At 47.8% G+C, this 17,323-nt stretch overlaps 1 protein-coding gene across 1 annotated transcript in view; it reads right to left on the bottom strand.

The window, feature by feature from the left end:
* LOC135533508 (replication factor C subunit 1-like) overlaps positions 1-15,322 on the bottom strand; it is a gene marked incomplete at its 5' end in the record, with an annotated part of 65,247 nt that extends 49,925 nt beyond the window's left edge. The window contains 2 exons of the mRNA XM_064960800.1: positions 13,679-13,968; positions 15,195-15,322. Coding sequence (XP_064816872.1) covers positions 13,679-13,968; positions 15,195-15,322 — 418 coding nt within the window. The remainder of the gene's footprint in view (positions 1-13,678; positions 13,969-15,194) is intronic.
* Between the last annotated feature and the right edge of the window lie 2,001 nt (positions 15,323-17,323).

The raw sequence follows: 17,323 nt of genomic DNA, 5'->3' as shown, positions 1-17,323 counted from the left end.
AGACCTGGGTCTCATCAACAACAACTAGTCAGACTACACACTAGACCTGGGTCTCATCAACAACTAGTCAGACTACACACTAGACCTGGGTCTCATCAACAACAACTAGTCAGACTACACACTAGACCTGGGTCTCATCAACACAACTAGTCAGACTACACATTAGACCTGGGTCTCATCAACACAACTAGTCAGACTACACACTAGACCTGGGTCTCATCAACAACTAGTCAGACTAGACACTAGACCTGGGTCTCATCAACAACAACTAGTCAGACTACACACTAGACCTGGGTCTCATCAACAACTAGTCAACTAGTCAGACTAGACACTAGCCCTGGGTCTCATCAACAACAACTAGTCAGACTACACACTAGACCTGGGTCTCATCAACAACTAGTCAGACTACACACTAGACCTGGGTCTCATCAACAACTAGTCAACTAGTCAGACTAGACACTAGACCTGGGTCTCATCAACAACAACTAGTCAGACTACACACTAGACCTGGGTCTCATCACCAACTAGTCAGACTACACACTAGACCTGGGTCTCATCAACAACAACTAGTCAGACTACACACTAGACCTGGGTCTCATCAACAACAACTAGTCAGACTACACACTAGACCTGGGTCTCATCAACAACTAGTCAGACTACACACTAGACCTGGGTCTCATCAACAACAACTAGTCAGACTAGACACTAGCCCTGGGTCTCATCAACAACAACTAGTCAGACTACACACTAGACCTGGGTCTCATCAACAACAACTAGTCAGACTACACACTAGACCTGGGTCTCATCACCAACTAGTCAGACTACACACTAGACCTGGGTCTCATCAACAACAACTAGTCAGACTACACACTAGACCTGGGTCTCATCAACAACAACTAGTCAGACAACACACTAGACCTGGGTCTCATCAACAACAACTAGTCAGACTACACACTAGACCTGGGTCTCATCAACAACAACTAGTCAGACTACACACTAGACCTGGGTCTCATCAACAACTAGTCAGACTACACACTAGACCTGGGTCTCATCAACAACTAGTCAGACTACACACTAGACCTGGGTCTCATCAACAACTAGTCAGACTACACACTAGACCTGGGTCTCATCAACACAACTAGTCAGACTACACACTAGACCTGGGTCTCATCAACAACTAGTCAGACTACACACTAGACCTGGGTCTCATCAACAACAACTAGTCAGACTACACACTAGACCTGGGTCTCATCAACAACAACTAGTCAGACTAGACACTAGACCTGGGTCTCATCAACAACAACTAGTCAGACTACACACTAGACCTGGGTCTCATCAACACAACTAGTCAGACTACACACTAGACCTGGGTCTCATCAACAACTAGTCAGACTACACACTAGACCTGGGTCTCATCAACAACTAGTCAGACTACACACTAGACCTGGGTCTCATCAACAACTAGTCAGACTACACACTAGACCTGGGTCTCATCATCAACAACTAGTCAGACTACACACTAGACCTGGGTCTCATCAACAACTAGTCAGACTACACACTAGACCTGGGTCTCATCAACAACAACTAGTCAGACTACACACTAGACCTGGGTCTCAACAACAACTAGTCAGACTACACACTAGACCTGGGTCTCATCAACAACTAGTCAGACTACACACTAGACCTGGGTCTCATCAACAACAACTAGTCAGACTACACACTAGACCTGGGTCTCATCAACAACAACTAGTCAGACTAGACACTAGACCTGGGTCTCATCAACAACAACTAGTCAGACTACACACTAGACCTGGGTCTCATCAACAACAACTAGTCAGACTACACACTAGACCTGGGTCTCATCAACAACAACTAGTCAGACTACACACTAGACCTGGGTCTCATCAACAACTAGTCAGACTACACACTAGACCTGGGTCTCAACAACAACTAGTCAGACTACACACTAGACCTGGGTCTCATCATCAACAACTAGTCAGACTACACACTAGACCTGGGTCTCATCAACAACAACTAGTCAGACTACACACTAGACCTGGGTCTCATCAACAACAACTAGTCAGACTACACACTAGACCTGGGTCTCATCAACAACAACTAGTCAGACTACACACTAGACCTGGGTCTCATCAACAACAACTAGTCAGACTACACACTAGACCTGGGTCTCATCAACAACAACTAGTCAGACTACACACTAGACCTGGGTCTCATCAACAACAACTAGTCAGACTACACACTAGACCTGGGTCTCATCAACAACTAGTCAGACTACACACTAGACCTGGGTCTCATCAACAACTAGTCAGACTACACACTAGACCTGGGTCTCATCAACAACTAGTCAGACTAGACACTAGACCTGGGTCTCATCAACAACAACTAGTCAGACTACACACTAGACCTGGGTCTCATCAACAACAACTAGTCAGACTACACACTAGACCTGGGTCTCATCAACAACAACTAGTCAGACTACACACTAGACCTGGGTCTCATCAACAACAACTAGTCAGACTACACACTAGACCTGGGTCTCATCAACAACAACTAGTCAGACTACACACTAGACCTGGGTCTCATCAACAACTAGTCAGACTACACACTAGACCTGGGTCTCATCAACAACAACTAGTCAGACTACACACTAGACCTGGGTCTCATCAACAACTAGTCAGACTACACACTAGACCTGGGTCTCATCAACAACAACTAGTCAGACTACACACTAGACCTGGGTCTCATCAACAACTAGTCAGACTACACACTAGACCTGGGTCTCATCAACAACAACTAGTCAGACTACACACTAGACCTGGGTCTCATCAACACAACTAGTCAGACTACACACTAGACCTGGGTCTCATCAACAACAACTAGTCAGACTACACACTAGACCTGGGTCTCATCAACAACAACTAGTCAGACTACACACTAGACCTGGGTCTCATCAACAACTAGTCAGACTACACACTAGACCTGGGTCTCATCAACAACAACTAGTCAGACTACACACTAGACCTGGGTCTCATCAACAACAACTAGTCAGACTACACACTAGACCTGGGTCTCATCAACACAACTAGTCAGACTACACACTAGACCTGGGTCTCATCAACAACTAGTCAGACTACACACTAGACCTGGGTCTCATCAACACAACTAGTCAGACTCACACTAGCCCTGGGTCTCATCAACACAACTAGTCAGACTCCACACTAGACCTGGGTCTCATCAACAACAACTAGACAACTAGTCAGACTAGACACTAGACCTGGGTCTCATCAACAACAACTAGTCAGACTACACACTAGACCTGGGTCTCATCAACAACTAGTCAGACTACACACTAGACCTGGGTCTCATCAACAACAACTAGTCAGACTACACACTAGACCTGGGTCTCATCAACAACAACTAGTCAGACTACACACTAGACCTGGGTCTCATCAACAACTAGTCAGACTACACACTAGACCTGGGTCTCATCAACAACTAGTCAGACTACACACTAGACCTGGGTCTCATCAACAACAACTAGTCAGACTACACACTAGACCTGGGTCTCATCAACAACAACTAGTCAGACTACACACTAGACCTGGGTCTCATCAACAACAACTAGTCAGACTACACACTAGACCTGGGTCTCATCAACAACTAGTCAGACTACACACTAGACCTGGGTCTCATCAACAACAACTAGTCAGACTACACACTAGACCTGGGTCTCATCAACAACAACTAGTCAGACTACACACTAGACCTGGGTCTCATCAACAACAACTAGTCAGACTAGTCAGACTACACACTAGTCAGACCTGGGTCTCATCAACAACAACTAGTCAGACTACACACTAGACCTGGGTCTCATCAACAACAACTAGTCAGACTACACACTAGACCTGGGTCTCATCAACAACAACTAGTCAGACTACACACTAGACCTGGGTCTCATCAACACAACTAGTCAGACTACACACTAGACCTGGGTCTCAACATCAACAACTAGTCAGACTAGACACTAGACCTGGGTCTCATCAACAACAACTAGTCAGACTACACACTAGACCTGGGTCTCATCAACAACTAGTCAGACTACACACTAGACCTGGGTCTCATCAACAACAACTAGTCAGACTACACACTAGACCTGGGTCTCATCAACAACAACTAGTCAGACTACACACTAGACCTGGGTCTCATCAACAACAACTAGTCAGACTACACACTAGACCTGGGTCTCATCAACAACTAGTCAGACTACACACTAGACCTGGGTCTCATCAACAACAACTAGTCAGACTACACACTAGCCCTGGGTCTCATCAACAACAACTAGTCAGACTACACACTAGACCTGGGTCTCATCAACAACAACTAGTCAGACTACACACTAGACCTGGGTCTCATCAACAACTAGTCAGACTACACACTAGACCTGGGTCTCATCAACCAACTAGTCAGACTACACACTAGACCTGGGTCTCATCAACAACAACTAGTCAGACTACACACTAGACCTGGGTCTCATCAACAACAACTAGTCAGACTACACACTAGACCTGGGTCTCATCAACAAACTAGTCAGACTACACACTAGACCTGGGTCTCATCAACAACTAGTCAGACTACACACTAGACCTGGGTCTCATCAACAACAACTAGTCAGACTACACACTAGACCTGGGTCTCATCAACAACTAGTCAACTAGTCAGACTACACACTAGACCTGGGTCTCATCAACAACAACTAGTCAGACTACACACTAGACCTGGGTCTCATCAACAACTAGTCAGACTACACACTAGACCTGGGTCTCATCAACAACTAACTAGTCAGACTAGACACTAGACCTGGGTCTCATCAACAACAACTAGTCAGACTACACACTAGACCTGGGTCTCATCACCAACTAGTCAGACTACACACTAGACCTGGGTCTCATCAACAACAACTAGTCAGACTACACACTAGACCTGGGTCTCATCAACAACAACTAGTCAGACTACACACTAGACCTGGGTCTCATCAACAACAACTAGTCAGACTACACACTAGACCTGGGTCTCATCAACAACAACTAGTCAGACTACACACTAGACCTGGGTCTCATCAACAACTAGTCAGACTACACACTAGACCTGGGTCTCATCAACAACAACTAGTCAGACTAGACACTAGCCCTGGGTCTCATCAACAACAACTAGTCAGACTAGACACTAGACCTGGGTCTCATCAACAACAACTAGTCAGACTACACACTAGCCCTGGGTCTCATCAACAACTAGTCAGACTAGACACTAGACCTGGGTCTCATCAACAACTAGTCAGACTACACACTAGACCTGGGTCTCATCAACAACAACTAGTCAGACTACACACTAGCCCTGGGTCTCATCAACAACAACTAGTCAGACTACACACTAGACCTGGGTCTCATCAACAACAACTAGTCAGACTACACACTAGACCTGGGTCTCATCAACAACTAGTCAGACTACACACTAGACCTGGGTCTCATCACCAACTAGTCAGACTACACACTAGACCTGGGTCTCATCAACAACAACTAGTCAGACTACACACTAGACCTGGGTCTCATCAACAAACTAGTCAGACTACACATAGACCTGGGTCTCATCAACACAACTAGTCAGACTACACACTAGACCTGGGTCTCATCAACAACAACTAGTCAGACTAGACACTAGACCTGGGTCTCATCAACAACAACTAGTCAGACTACACACTAGACCTGGGTCTCATCAACAACAACTAGTCAGACTAGTCACACTAGACCTGGGTCTCATCAACAACAACTAGTCAGACTACACACTAGACCTGGGTCTCATCAACAACTAGTCAGACTACACACTAGACCTGGGTCTCATCAACAACAAACTAGTCAGACTAGACACTAGACCTGGGTCTCATCAACAACAACTAGTCAGACTACACACTAGACCTGGGTCTCATCAACAACTAGTCAGACTACACACTAGACCTGGGTCTCATCAACAACAACTAGTCAGACTACACACTAGACCTGGGTCTCATCAACAACAACTAGTCAGACTACACACTAGACCTGGGTCTCATCAACAACAACTAGTCAGACTACACACTAGACCTGGGTCTCATCAACAACAACTAGTCAGACTACACACTAGACCTGGGTCTCATCAACAACTAGTCAGACTACACACTAGACCTGGGTCTCATCAACAACAACTAGTCAGACTAGACACTAGACCTGGGTCTCATCAACAACAACTAGTCAGACTACACACTAGACCTGGGTCTCATCAACAACAACTAGTCAGACTACACACTAGACCTGGGTCTCATCAACAACTAGTCAGACTACACACTAGACCTGGGTCTCATCAACAACAACTAGTCAGACTACACACTAGACCTGGGTCTCATCAACAACAACTAGTCAGACTACACACTAGACCTGGGTCTCATCAACAACAACTAGTCAGACTAGACACTAGACCTGGGTCTCATCAACAACAACTAGTCAGACTACACACTAGACCTGGGTCTCATCAACAACAACTAGTCAGACTACACACTAGACCTGGGTCTCATCAACAACTAGTCAGACTACACACTAGACCTGGGTCTCATCAACAACTAGTCAGACTAGACACTAGACCTGGGTCTCATCAACAACAACTAGTCAGACTAGACACTAGACCTGGGTCTCAACAACAACTAGTCAGACTAGACACTAGACCTGGGTCTCAACACCAACTAGTCAGACTACACACTAGACCTGGGTCTCATCAACAACAACTAGTCAGACTAGACACTAGACCTGGGTCTCATCAACAACAACTAGTCAGACTACACACTAGACCTGGGTCTCATCAACAACTAGTCAGACTAGACACTAGACCTGGGTCTCATCAACAACTAGTCAGACTACACACTAGACCTGGGTCTCATCAACAACAACTAGTCAGACTACACACTAGACCTGGGTCTCATCAACAACAACTAGTCAGACTACACACTAGACCTGGGTCTCATCAACAACTAGTCAGACTACACACTAGACCTGGGTCTCAACAACAACTAGTCAGACTACACACTAGACCTGGGTCTCATCAACAACAACTAGTCTGACTACACACTAGACCTGGGTCTCATCAACAACAACTAGTCAGACTACACACTAGACCTGGGTCTCAACAACAACTAGTCAGACTACACACTAGCCCTGGGTCTCATCAACAACAACTAGTCAGACTACACACTAGACCTGGGTCTCATCAACAACTAGTCAGACTACACACTAGACCTGGGTCTCAACAACAACAACTAGTCAGACTACACACTAGACCTGGGTCTCATCAACAACAACTAGTCAGACTACACACTAGACCTGGGTCTCATCAACAACAACTAGTCAGACTAGACACTAGACCTGGGTCTCATCAACAACAACTAGTCAGACTACACACTAGACCTGGGTCTCATCAACAACAACTAGTCAGACTACACACTAGACCTGGGTCTCATCAACAACAACTAGTCAGACTACACACTAGACCTGGGTCTCATCAACAACTAGTCAGACTACACACTAGACCTGGGTCTCATCAACAACAACTAGTCAGACTACACACTAGACCTGGGTCTCATCAACAACAACTAGTCAGACTACACACTAGCCCTGGGTCTCATCAACAACAACTAGTCAGACTACACACTAGCCCTGGGTCTCATCAACAACAACTAGTCAGACTACACACTAGACCTGGGTCTCATCAACAACAACTAGTCAGACTACACACTAGACCTGGGTCTCATCAACAACAACTAGTCAGACTACACACTAGACCTGGGTCTCATCAACAACAACTAGTCAGACTACACACTAGACCTGGGTCTCATCAACAACAACTAGTCAGACTACACACTAGACCTGGGTCTCATCATCAACAACTAGTCAGACTAGACACTAGACCTGGGTCTCATCAACAACAACTAGTCAGACTACACACTAGACCTGGGTCTCATCAACAACAACTAGTCAGACTACACACTAGACCTGGGTCTCATCAACAACAACTAGTCAGACTACACACTAGACCTGGGTCTCATCAACACAACTAGTCAGACTACACACTAGACCTGGGTCTCATCAACAACAACTAGTCAGACTAGACACTAGACCTGGGTCTCATCAACAACTAGTCAGACTACACACTAGACCTGGGTCTCATCAACAACAACTAGTCAGACTACACACTAGCCCTGGGTCTCATCAACAACAACTAGTCAGACTACACACTAGACCTGGGTCTCATCAACAACAACTAGTCAGACTACACACTAGACCTGGGTCTCATCAACAACTAGTCAGACTACACACTAGACCTGGGTCTCATCAACACAACTAGTCAGACTACACACTAGACCTGGGTCTCATCACAACAACTAGTCAGACTACACACTAGACCTGGGTCTCATCAACAACAACTAGTCAGACTACACACTAGACCTGGGTCTCATCAACAAACTAGTCAGACTACACACTAGACCTGGGTCTCATCAACACAACTAGTCAGACTAGACACTAGACCTGGGTCTCATCAACAACAACTAGTCAGACTACACACTAGACCTGGGTCTCATCACCAACTAGTCAGACTACACACTAGACCTGGGTCTCATCAACAACAACTAGTCAGACTACACACTAGACCTGGGTCTCATCAACAACTAGTCAGACTACACACTAGACCTGGGTCTCATCAACAACAACTAGTCAGACTACACACTAGACCTGGGTCTCATCAACAAACTAGTCAGACTACACACTAGACCTGGGTCTCATCAACAACAACTAGTCAGACTACACACTAGACCTGGGTCTCATCAACAACAACTAGTCAGACTACACACTAGACCTGGGTCTCATCAACAACAACTAGTCAGACTACACACTAGACCTGGGTCTCATCAACAACTAGTCAGACTACACACTAGACCTGGGTCTCATCAACAACTAGTCAACTAGTCAGACTAGACACTAGACCTGGGTCTCATCAACAACAACTAGTCAGACTAGACACTAGACCTGGGTCTCAACAACAACTAGTCAGACTACACACTAGACCTGGGTCTCAACAACAACTAGTCAGACTACACACTAGACCTGGGTCTCATCAACAACAACTAGTCAGACTAGACACTAGACCTGGGTCTCATCACAACAACTAGTCAGACTACACACTAGACCTGGGTCTCAACAACAACTAGTCAGACTACACACTAGACCTGGGTCTCATCAACAACAACTAGTCAGACTACACACTAGACCTGGGTCTCATCAACAACAACTAGTCAGACTACACACTAGACCTGGGTCTCATCAACAACAACTAGTCAGACTACACACTAGACCTGGGTCTCATCACAACAACTAGTCAGACTACACACTAGACCTGGGTCTCAACAACAACTAGTCAGACTACACACTAGACCTGGGTCTCATCACAACAACTAGTCAGACTACACACTAGACCTGGGTCTCATCAACAACAACTAGTCAGACTACACACTAGACCTGGGTCTCAACAACAACTAGTCAGACTAGACACTAGCCCTGGGTCTCATCAACAACAACTAGTCAGACTACACACTAGACCTGGGTCTCATCAACAACTAGTCAGACTACACACTAGACCTGGGTCTCAACAACAACTAGTCAGACTAGACACTAGACCTGGGTCTCATCAACAACTAGTCAGACTACACACTAGACCTGGGTCTCAACAACAACTAGTCAGACTAGACACTAGACCTGGGTCTCATCAACAACAACTAGTCAGACTACACACTAGACCTGGGTCTCATCAACAACAACTAGTCAGACTACACACTAGCCCTGGGTCACATCAACAACAACTAGTCAGACTACACACTAGACCTGGGTCTCATCAACAACTAGTCAGACTACACACTAGACCTGGGTGTCATCAACAACAACTAGTCAGACTACACACTAGACCTGGGTCTCATCAACAACAACTAGTCAGACTACACACTAGCCCTGGGTCTCATCAACAACAACTAGTCAACTAGTCAGACTACACACTAGCCCTGGGTCTCATCAACAACAACTAGTCAGACTACACACTAGACCTGGGTCTCATCAACAACAACTAGTCAGACTACACACTAGACCTGGGTCTCATCAACAACAACTAGTCAGACTACACACTAGACCTGGGTCTCATCAACAACAACTAGTCAGACTACACACTAGACCTGGGTCTCATCAACACAACTAGTCAGACTACACACTAGACCTGGGTCTCAACATCAACAACTAGTCAGACTAGACACTAGACCTGGGTCTCATCAACAACAACTAGTCAGACTACACACTAGACCTGGGTCTCATCAACAACTAGTCAGACTACACACTAGACCTGGGTCTCATCAACAACAACTAGTCAGACTACACACTAGACCTGGGTCTCATCAACACAACTAGTGAGACTACACACTAGACCTGGGTCTCATCAACAACAACTAGTCAGACTAGACACTAGACCTGGGTCTCATCAACAACTAGTCAGACTACACACTAGACCTGGGTCTCATCAACAACAACTAGTCAGACTACACACTAGCCCTGGGTCTCATCAACAACAACTAGTCAGACTACACACTAGACCTGGGTCTCATCAACAACAACTAGTCAGACTACACACTAGACCTGGGTCTCATCAACAACTAGTCAGACTACACACTAGACCTGGGTCTCATCAACACAACTAGTCAGACTACACACTAAACCTGGGTCTCATCACCAACTAGTCAGACTACACACTAGACCTGGGTCTCATCAACAACAACTAGTCAGACTACACACTAGACCTGGGTCTCATCAACAACTAGTCAGACTACACACTAGACCTGGGTCTCATCAACAACTAGTCAGACTAGACACTAGACCTGGGTCTCATCAACAACAACTAGTCAGACTACACACTAGACCTGGGTCTCATCACCAACTAGTCAGACTACACACTAGACCTGGGTCTCATCAACAACAACTAGTCAGACTACACACTAGACCTGGGTCTCATCACCAACTAGTCAGACTACACACTAGACCTGGGTCTCATCAACAACAACTAGTCAGACTACACACTAGACCTGGGTCTCATCAACACAACTAGTCAGACTACACATTAGACCTGGGTCTCATCAACACAACTAGTCAGACTACACACTAGACCTGGGTCTCATCAACAACTAGTCAGACTAGACACTAGACCTGGGTCTCATCAACAACAACTAGTCAGACTACACACTAGACCTGGGTCTCATCAACAACTAGTCAACTAGTCAGACTAGACACTAGCCCTGGGTCTCATCAACAACAACTAGTCAGACTACACACTAGACCTGGGTCTCATCAACAACTAGTCAGACTACACACTAGACCTGGGTCTCATCAACAACTAGTCAACTAGTCAGACTAGACACTAGACCTGGGTCTCATCAACAACAACTAGTCAGACTACACACTAGACCTGGGTCTCATCACCAACTAGTCAGACTACACACTAGACCTGGGTCTCATCAACAACAACTAGTCAGACTACACACTAGACCTGGGTCTCATCAACAACAACTAGTCAGACTACACACTAGACCTGGGTCTCATCAACAACTAGTCAGACTACACACTAGACCTGGGTCTCATCAACAACAACTAGTCAGACTAGACACTAGACCTGGGTCTCATCAACAACAACTAGTCAGACTAGACACTAGACCTGGGTCTCATCAACAACAACTAGTCAGACTACACACTAGCCCTGGGTCTCATCAACAACTAGTCAGACTAGACACTAGACCTGGGTCTCATCAACAACTAGTCAGACTACACACTAGATCTGGGTCTCATCAACAACAACTAGTCAGACTAGACACTAGACCTGGGTCTCATCAACAACAACTAGTCAGACTAGACACTAGACCTGGGTCTCATCAACAACAACTAGTCAGACTACACACTAGACCTGGGTCTCATCAACAACAACTAGTCAGACTACACACTAGACCTGGGTCTCATCAACAACTAGTCAGACTACACACTAGACCTGGGTCTCATCAACAACAACTAGTCAGACTAGACACTAGACCTGGGTCTCATCAACAACAACTAGTCAGACTAGACACTAGACCTGGGTCTCAACAACAACTAGTCAGACTAGACACTAGCCCTGGGTCTCAACACCAACTAGTCAGACTACACACTAGACCTGGGTCTCATCAACAACAACTAGTCAGACTAGACACTAGATCTGGGTCTCATCACCAACTAGTCAGACTACACACTAGACCTGGGTCTCAACAACAACTAGTCAGACTAGACACTAGACCTGGGTCTCATCAACAACTAGTCAGACTACACACTAGACCTGGGTCTCATCAACAACAACTAGTCAGACTACACACTAGACCTGGGTCTCATCAACAACTAGTCAGACTACACACTAGACCTGGGTCTCATCACCAACTAGTCAGACTACACACTAGACCTGGGTCTCAACAACAACTAGTCAGACTAGACACTAGACCTGGGTCTCATCAACAACAACTAGTCAGACTACACACTAGACCTGGGTCTCATCAACAACAACTAGTCAGACTACACACTAGACCTGGGTCTCATCAACAACAATTAGTCAGACTACACACTAGACCTGGGTCTCAACAACAACAACTAGTCAGACTAGACACTAGACCTGGGTCTCATCAACAACAACTAGTCAGACTACACACTAGACCTGGGTCTCAACAACAACTAGTCAGACTACACACTAGACCTGGGTCTCAACAACAACTAGTCAGACTACACACTAGACCTGGGTCTCAACAACAACTAGTCAGACTAGACACTAGACCTGGGTCTCATCAACAACAACTAGTCAGACTACACACTAGACCTGGGTCTCAACAACAACTAGTCAGACTAGACACTAGCCCTGGGTCTCATCAACAACAACTAGTCAGACTACACACTAGACCTGGGTCTCATCAACAACTAGTCAGACTACACACTAGACCTGGGTCTCAACAACAACTAGTCAGACTAGACACTAGACCTGGGTCTCATCAACAACTAGTCAGACTAGACACTAGACCTGGGTCTCATCAACAACAACTAGTCAGACTAGACACTAGACCTGGGTCTCATCACCAACAACTAGTCAGACTACACACTAGACCTGGGTCTCATCAACAACAACTAGTCAGACTACACACTAGACCTGGGTCTCATCAACAACTAGTCAGACTCCACACTAGCCCTGGGTCTCATCAACAACAACTAGTCAGACTACACACTAGACCTGGGTCTCATCAACAACAACTAGTCAGACTACACACTAGACCTGGGTCTCATCACCAACTAGTCAGACTACACACTAGACCTGGGTCTCATCAACAACAACTAGTCAGACTACACACTAGACCTGGGTCTCATCAACAACAACTAGTCAGACTACACACTAGACCTGGGTCTCATCATCAACAACTAGTCAGACTAGACACTAGACCTGGGCCCTGAGAAGGCTGGAGGGAGAGTAGAGAGAGAGAGTTTTCCCTCACAGTCTTCCTCTTGGTACTGGCCACCAGTTTCCTGTCCGAGCGCTGGACACTCCCACTGCCAAAGTAGTCCAGGACAGAGGTGGGGGTGTGTTTGGTCTGCGGGGGCGCTGATTTAGGGGTGACGGGGGCTGGAGGAGACTTCTTTATCCCTCCTTTCCCTGTGGCGGGAGCAAGGGTGGGTTTCGGGGGGGACCTGTGGCTCTCTTTGGTCCCGGGGCGGGCCTTCCCTTGTTTGGTCACTCCATTACCCTGGGGCTTCTTCAGAGACAGGAAGTTATCACTGTCTGAATCTACAGAGAAGGAGAGGGGGGGGGGGGTAAGGAAGAGAAAGGAAGAGAGAGAGACAGAGAGACAGACAGAGAGACAGACAGAGACAGACAGACAGAGACAGAGACAGGAGGGAAAAGAAATGGAGTCTGTCAGGATGATTCATATTCTGATTCGTTAGAGTCTGTATGATTCATATTCTGATTCGTTAGAGTCTGTATGATTCATATTCTGATACGTTACTAGAGTCTGTCAGGATGATTCATATTCTGATTCGTTACTAGAGTCTGTCTGGATGATTCATATTCTGATACGTTACTAGAGTCTGTCTGGATGATTCATATTCTGATTCGTTACTAGAGTCTGTCTGGATGATTCATATTCTGATACGTTACTAGAGTCTGTCTGGATGATTCATATTCTGATTCGTTACTAGAGTCTGTCTGGATGATTCATATTCTGATACGTTACTAGAGTCTGTCTGGATGATTCATATTCTGATTCGTTACTAGAGTCTGTCTGGATGATTCATATTCTGATACGTTACTAGAGTCTGTCTGGATGATTCATATTCTGATTCGTTACTAGAGTCTGTCTGGATGATTCATATTCTGATACGTTACTAGAGTCTGTCAGGATGATTCATATTCTGATACGTTACTAGAGTCTGTCTGTGTCCCGGTATTCTCCCGTTATTTCCGGTACGTCCCGGTATTCTCCCGTTATGGAGTCTCGTCTGCCTGTGTCCCGGTATTCTCCCGTTATGGAGTCTCGTCTGTCTGTGTCCCGGTATTCTCCCGTTATGGAGTCTCGTCTGTCTGTGTCCCGGTATTCTCCCGTTATTTCCGATACTTCCCGGTATTCTCCCGTTATGGAGTCTCGTCTGTCTGTGTCCCGGTATTCTCCCGTTGTTTCCGGTACTTCCCGGTATTCTCCCGTTATGGAGTCTCGTCTGTCTGTGTCCCGGTATTCTCCCGTTGTTTCCGGTACTTCCCGGTATTCTCCCGTTATGGAGTCTCGTCTGTCTGTGTCCCGGTATTCTCCCGTTGTTTCCCGGTATTCTCCCGTTATTTCCTGGTATTCTCCCGTTATGGAGTCTCGTCTGTCTGTGTCCCGGTATTCTCCCGTTGTTTCCGGTACTTCCCGGTATTCTCCCGTTATGGAGTCTCGTCTGTCCGTGTCCCGGTATTCTCCCGTTATTTCCGGTACTTCCCGGTATTCTCCCGTTATGGAGTCTCGTCTGCCTCACCTGTCTCAGAGTCTCGTCGTACTGCACGGGTCTTTCTTGGCAGGAGGAAGAGGAGCCGGAGGAAGAGAGGGTTTGGTTTCTGGGCCTTCTGCTTCTGCTCCACTACCTCCTCCTCAGAGTCTACAGGTCTGGGGTAGGGAGGGAGGGGACGGGGGAGGGTGGTGGAGAGGGGAGAGAGGGAGGGGGATTCTCCCGGGAGAGGGTGGGGAGAGAGGGAGGGAGGGAGAAAGGAGGGGAGGGAGGGGACGGGGAGAGGGTGGGGGTGAGGGAGGGAGGGAGAAAGGAGGGAGGGAGGGGACGGGGGAGAGGGTGGGGGTGAGGGAGGGTCTGTGGGGAGAAAGGAGGGAGGGAGGGAGAGAAAGGAGGGAGGGGACGGGGGAGAGGGTGGGGGAGGGAGGGAGGGGACGGGGGAGAGGGTGGGGGTGAGGGAGGGAGGGAGGGGTAGAAAGGAGGGAGGGAGAAAGGAGGGAGGGAGGGGACGGGGAGAGGGTGGGGGAGGGAGGGAGGGGGTTAGGGAGGGAGGGAGGGGACGGGGAGAGGGTGGGGGGAGGAGAGAGGGAGGGAGGGGGAGGGAGTGAGAAAATGAGGGAGGGAGAAAAGGAGGGAGGGAGGGGGACGGGGAGAGGGGTGGGGGGAGGGAGGGAGGGGTTAGGGAGGGGGAGGGAGGGGACGGGGAGAGGGTGGGGGAGAGGGGGAGGGAGGGAGGGAGTGAGAAAAGGAGGGAGGGAGAAAAGGAGGGAGGGAGAGAGGGTGGGGGAGGGGGGAGAGAGGGGACGGGGAGAGGGAGGGAGGGAGAAAAGGAGGGAGGGAGAAAAGGAGGGAGGGTGAAAAGGAGGGAGGGAGAGAGGGGACGGGGAGAGGGTGGGGGAGGGAGGGAGGGTTAGGGAGGGAGGGAGGGAGGGAGGGGACGGGGAGAGTGGATGTTTGGTGATGACAACAACAAAAATAGCCAGGTGACAAACTTAACCGCTACCTCAGTGTTGTAGACATGAGACCACAGATACAAGCAGCTGGTTAGTGGCTGGAGTGAACAACAGGAAACCCCCCTTAAGACTCCTCGGGAGGAAACCCCCCTTAAGACTCCTCGGGAGGAAACCCCCCTTAAGACTCCTCGGGAGGAAACCCCCCTTAAGACTCCTCGGGAGGAAACCCCCCTTAAGACTCCTCGAGAGGAAACCCCCCTTAAGACTCCTCGGGAGGAAACCCCCCTTAAGACTCCTCGGGAGGAAACACTCCTTAACCTTGGAGGAAACCCCCTTAAGACTCCTCGAGGAAACCCCCTTAAGACTCCTCGGAGGAAACCCCCCTTAAGACTCCTCGGGAGGAAACCCCCCTTAAGACTCCTCGGGAGGAAACACTCCTTAACCTCGGGAGGAAACCCCCCTTAAGACTCCTCGGGAGGAAACCCCCCTTAAGACTCCTCGGGAGGAAACCCCCCTTAACACGACTCGGGAGGAAACCCCCCTTAAGACTCCTCGGGAGGAAACACTCCTTAACCTCGGGAGGAAACCCCCCTTAACCTCGGGAGGAAACACTCCTTAACCTCGGGAGGAAACACTCCTTAACCTCGGGAGGAAACCCTCCTTAACCTCGGGAGGAAACCCCCCTTAACCTCGGGAGGAAACCCCCCTTAACCTCGGGAGGAAACCCCCCTTAAGACTCCTCGGGAGGAAACCCTCCTTAACCTCGGGAGGAAACCCCCCTTAAGACTCCTTGGGAGGAAACCCTCCTTAACCTCGGGAGGAAACCCCCCTTAAGACTCCTCGGGAGGAAACCCTCCTTAACCTCGGGAGGAAACCCCCCTTAAGACTCCTCGGGAGGAAACCCTCCTTAACCTCGGGAGGAAACCCCCCTTAACCTCGGGAGGAAACCCCCTTAACCTCGGGAGGAAACCCCCTTAACCTCGGGAGGAAACCCCCTTAACCTCGGAGGAAACCCTCCTTAACCTCGGGAGAAACCCCCATAACTTAAGACTCAACGGACTCTTACAAAGAAGTAATTAGTTCCAGAAACCCCTGCAGGATGAACCCCCATATTCTATGATAACAGCCAGAGAAGGTGTTCTGTTTTTTCCCAGAAACCCCTGCAGGATGAACCCCCATATTCTATGATAACAGTCAGAGAAGGTG

Source organism: Oncorhynchus masou, unplaced genomic scaffold, assembly GCF_036934945.1.
Source record: "Oncorhynchus masou masou isolate Uvic2021 unplaced genomic scaffold, UVic_Omas_1.1 unplaced_scaffold_2416, whole genome shotgun sequence".
Taxonomy (NCBI): domain Eukaryota; kingdom Metazoa; phylum Chordata; class Actinopteri; order Salmoniformes; family Salmonidae; genus Oncorhynchus; species Oncorhynchus masou.
This window is presented reverse-complemented; position numbering and strand designations above follow the sequence as displayed.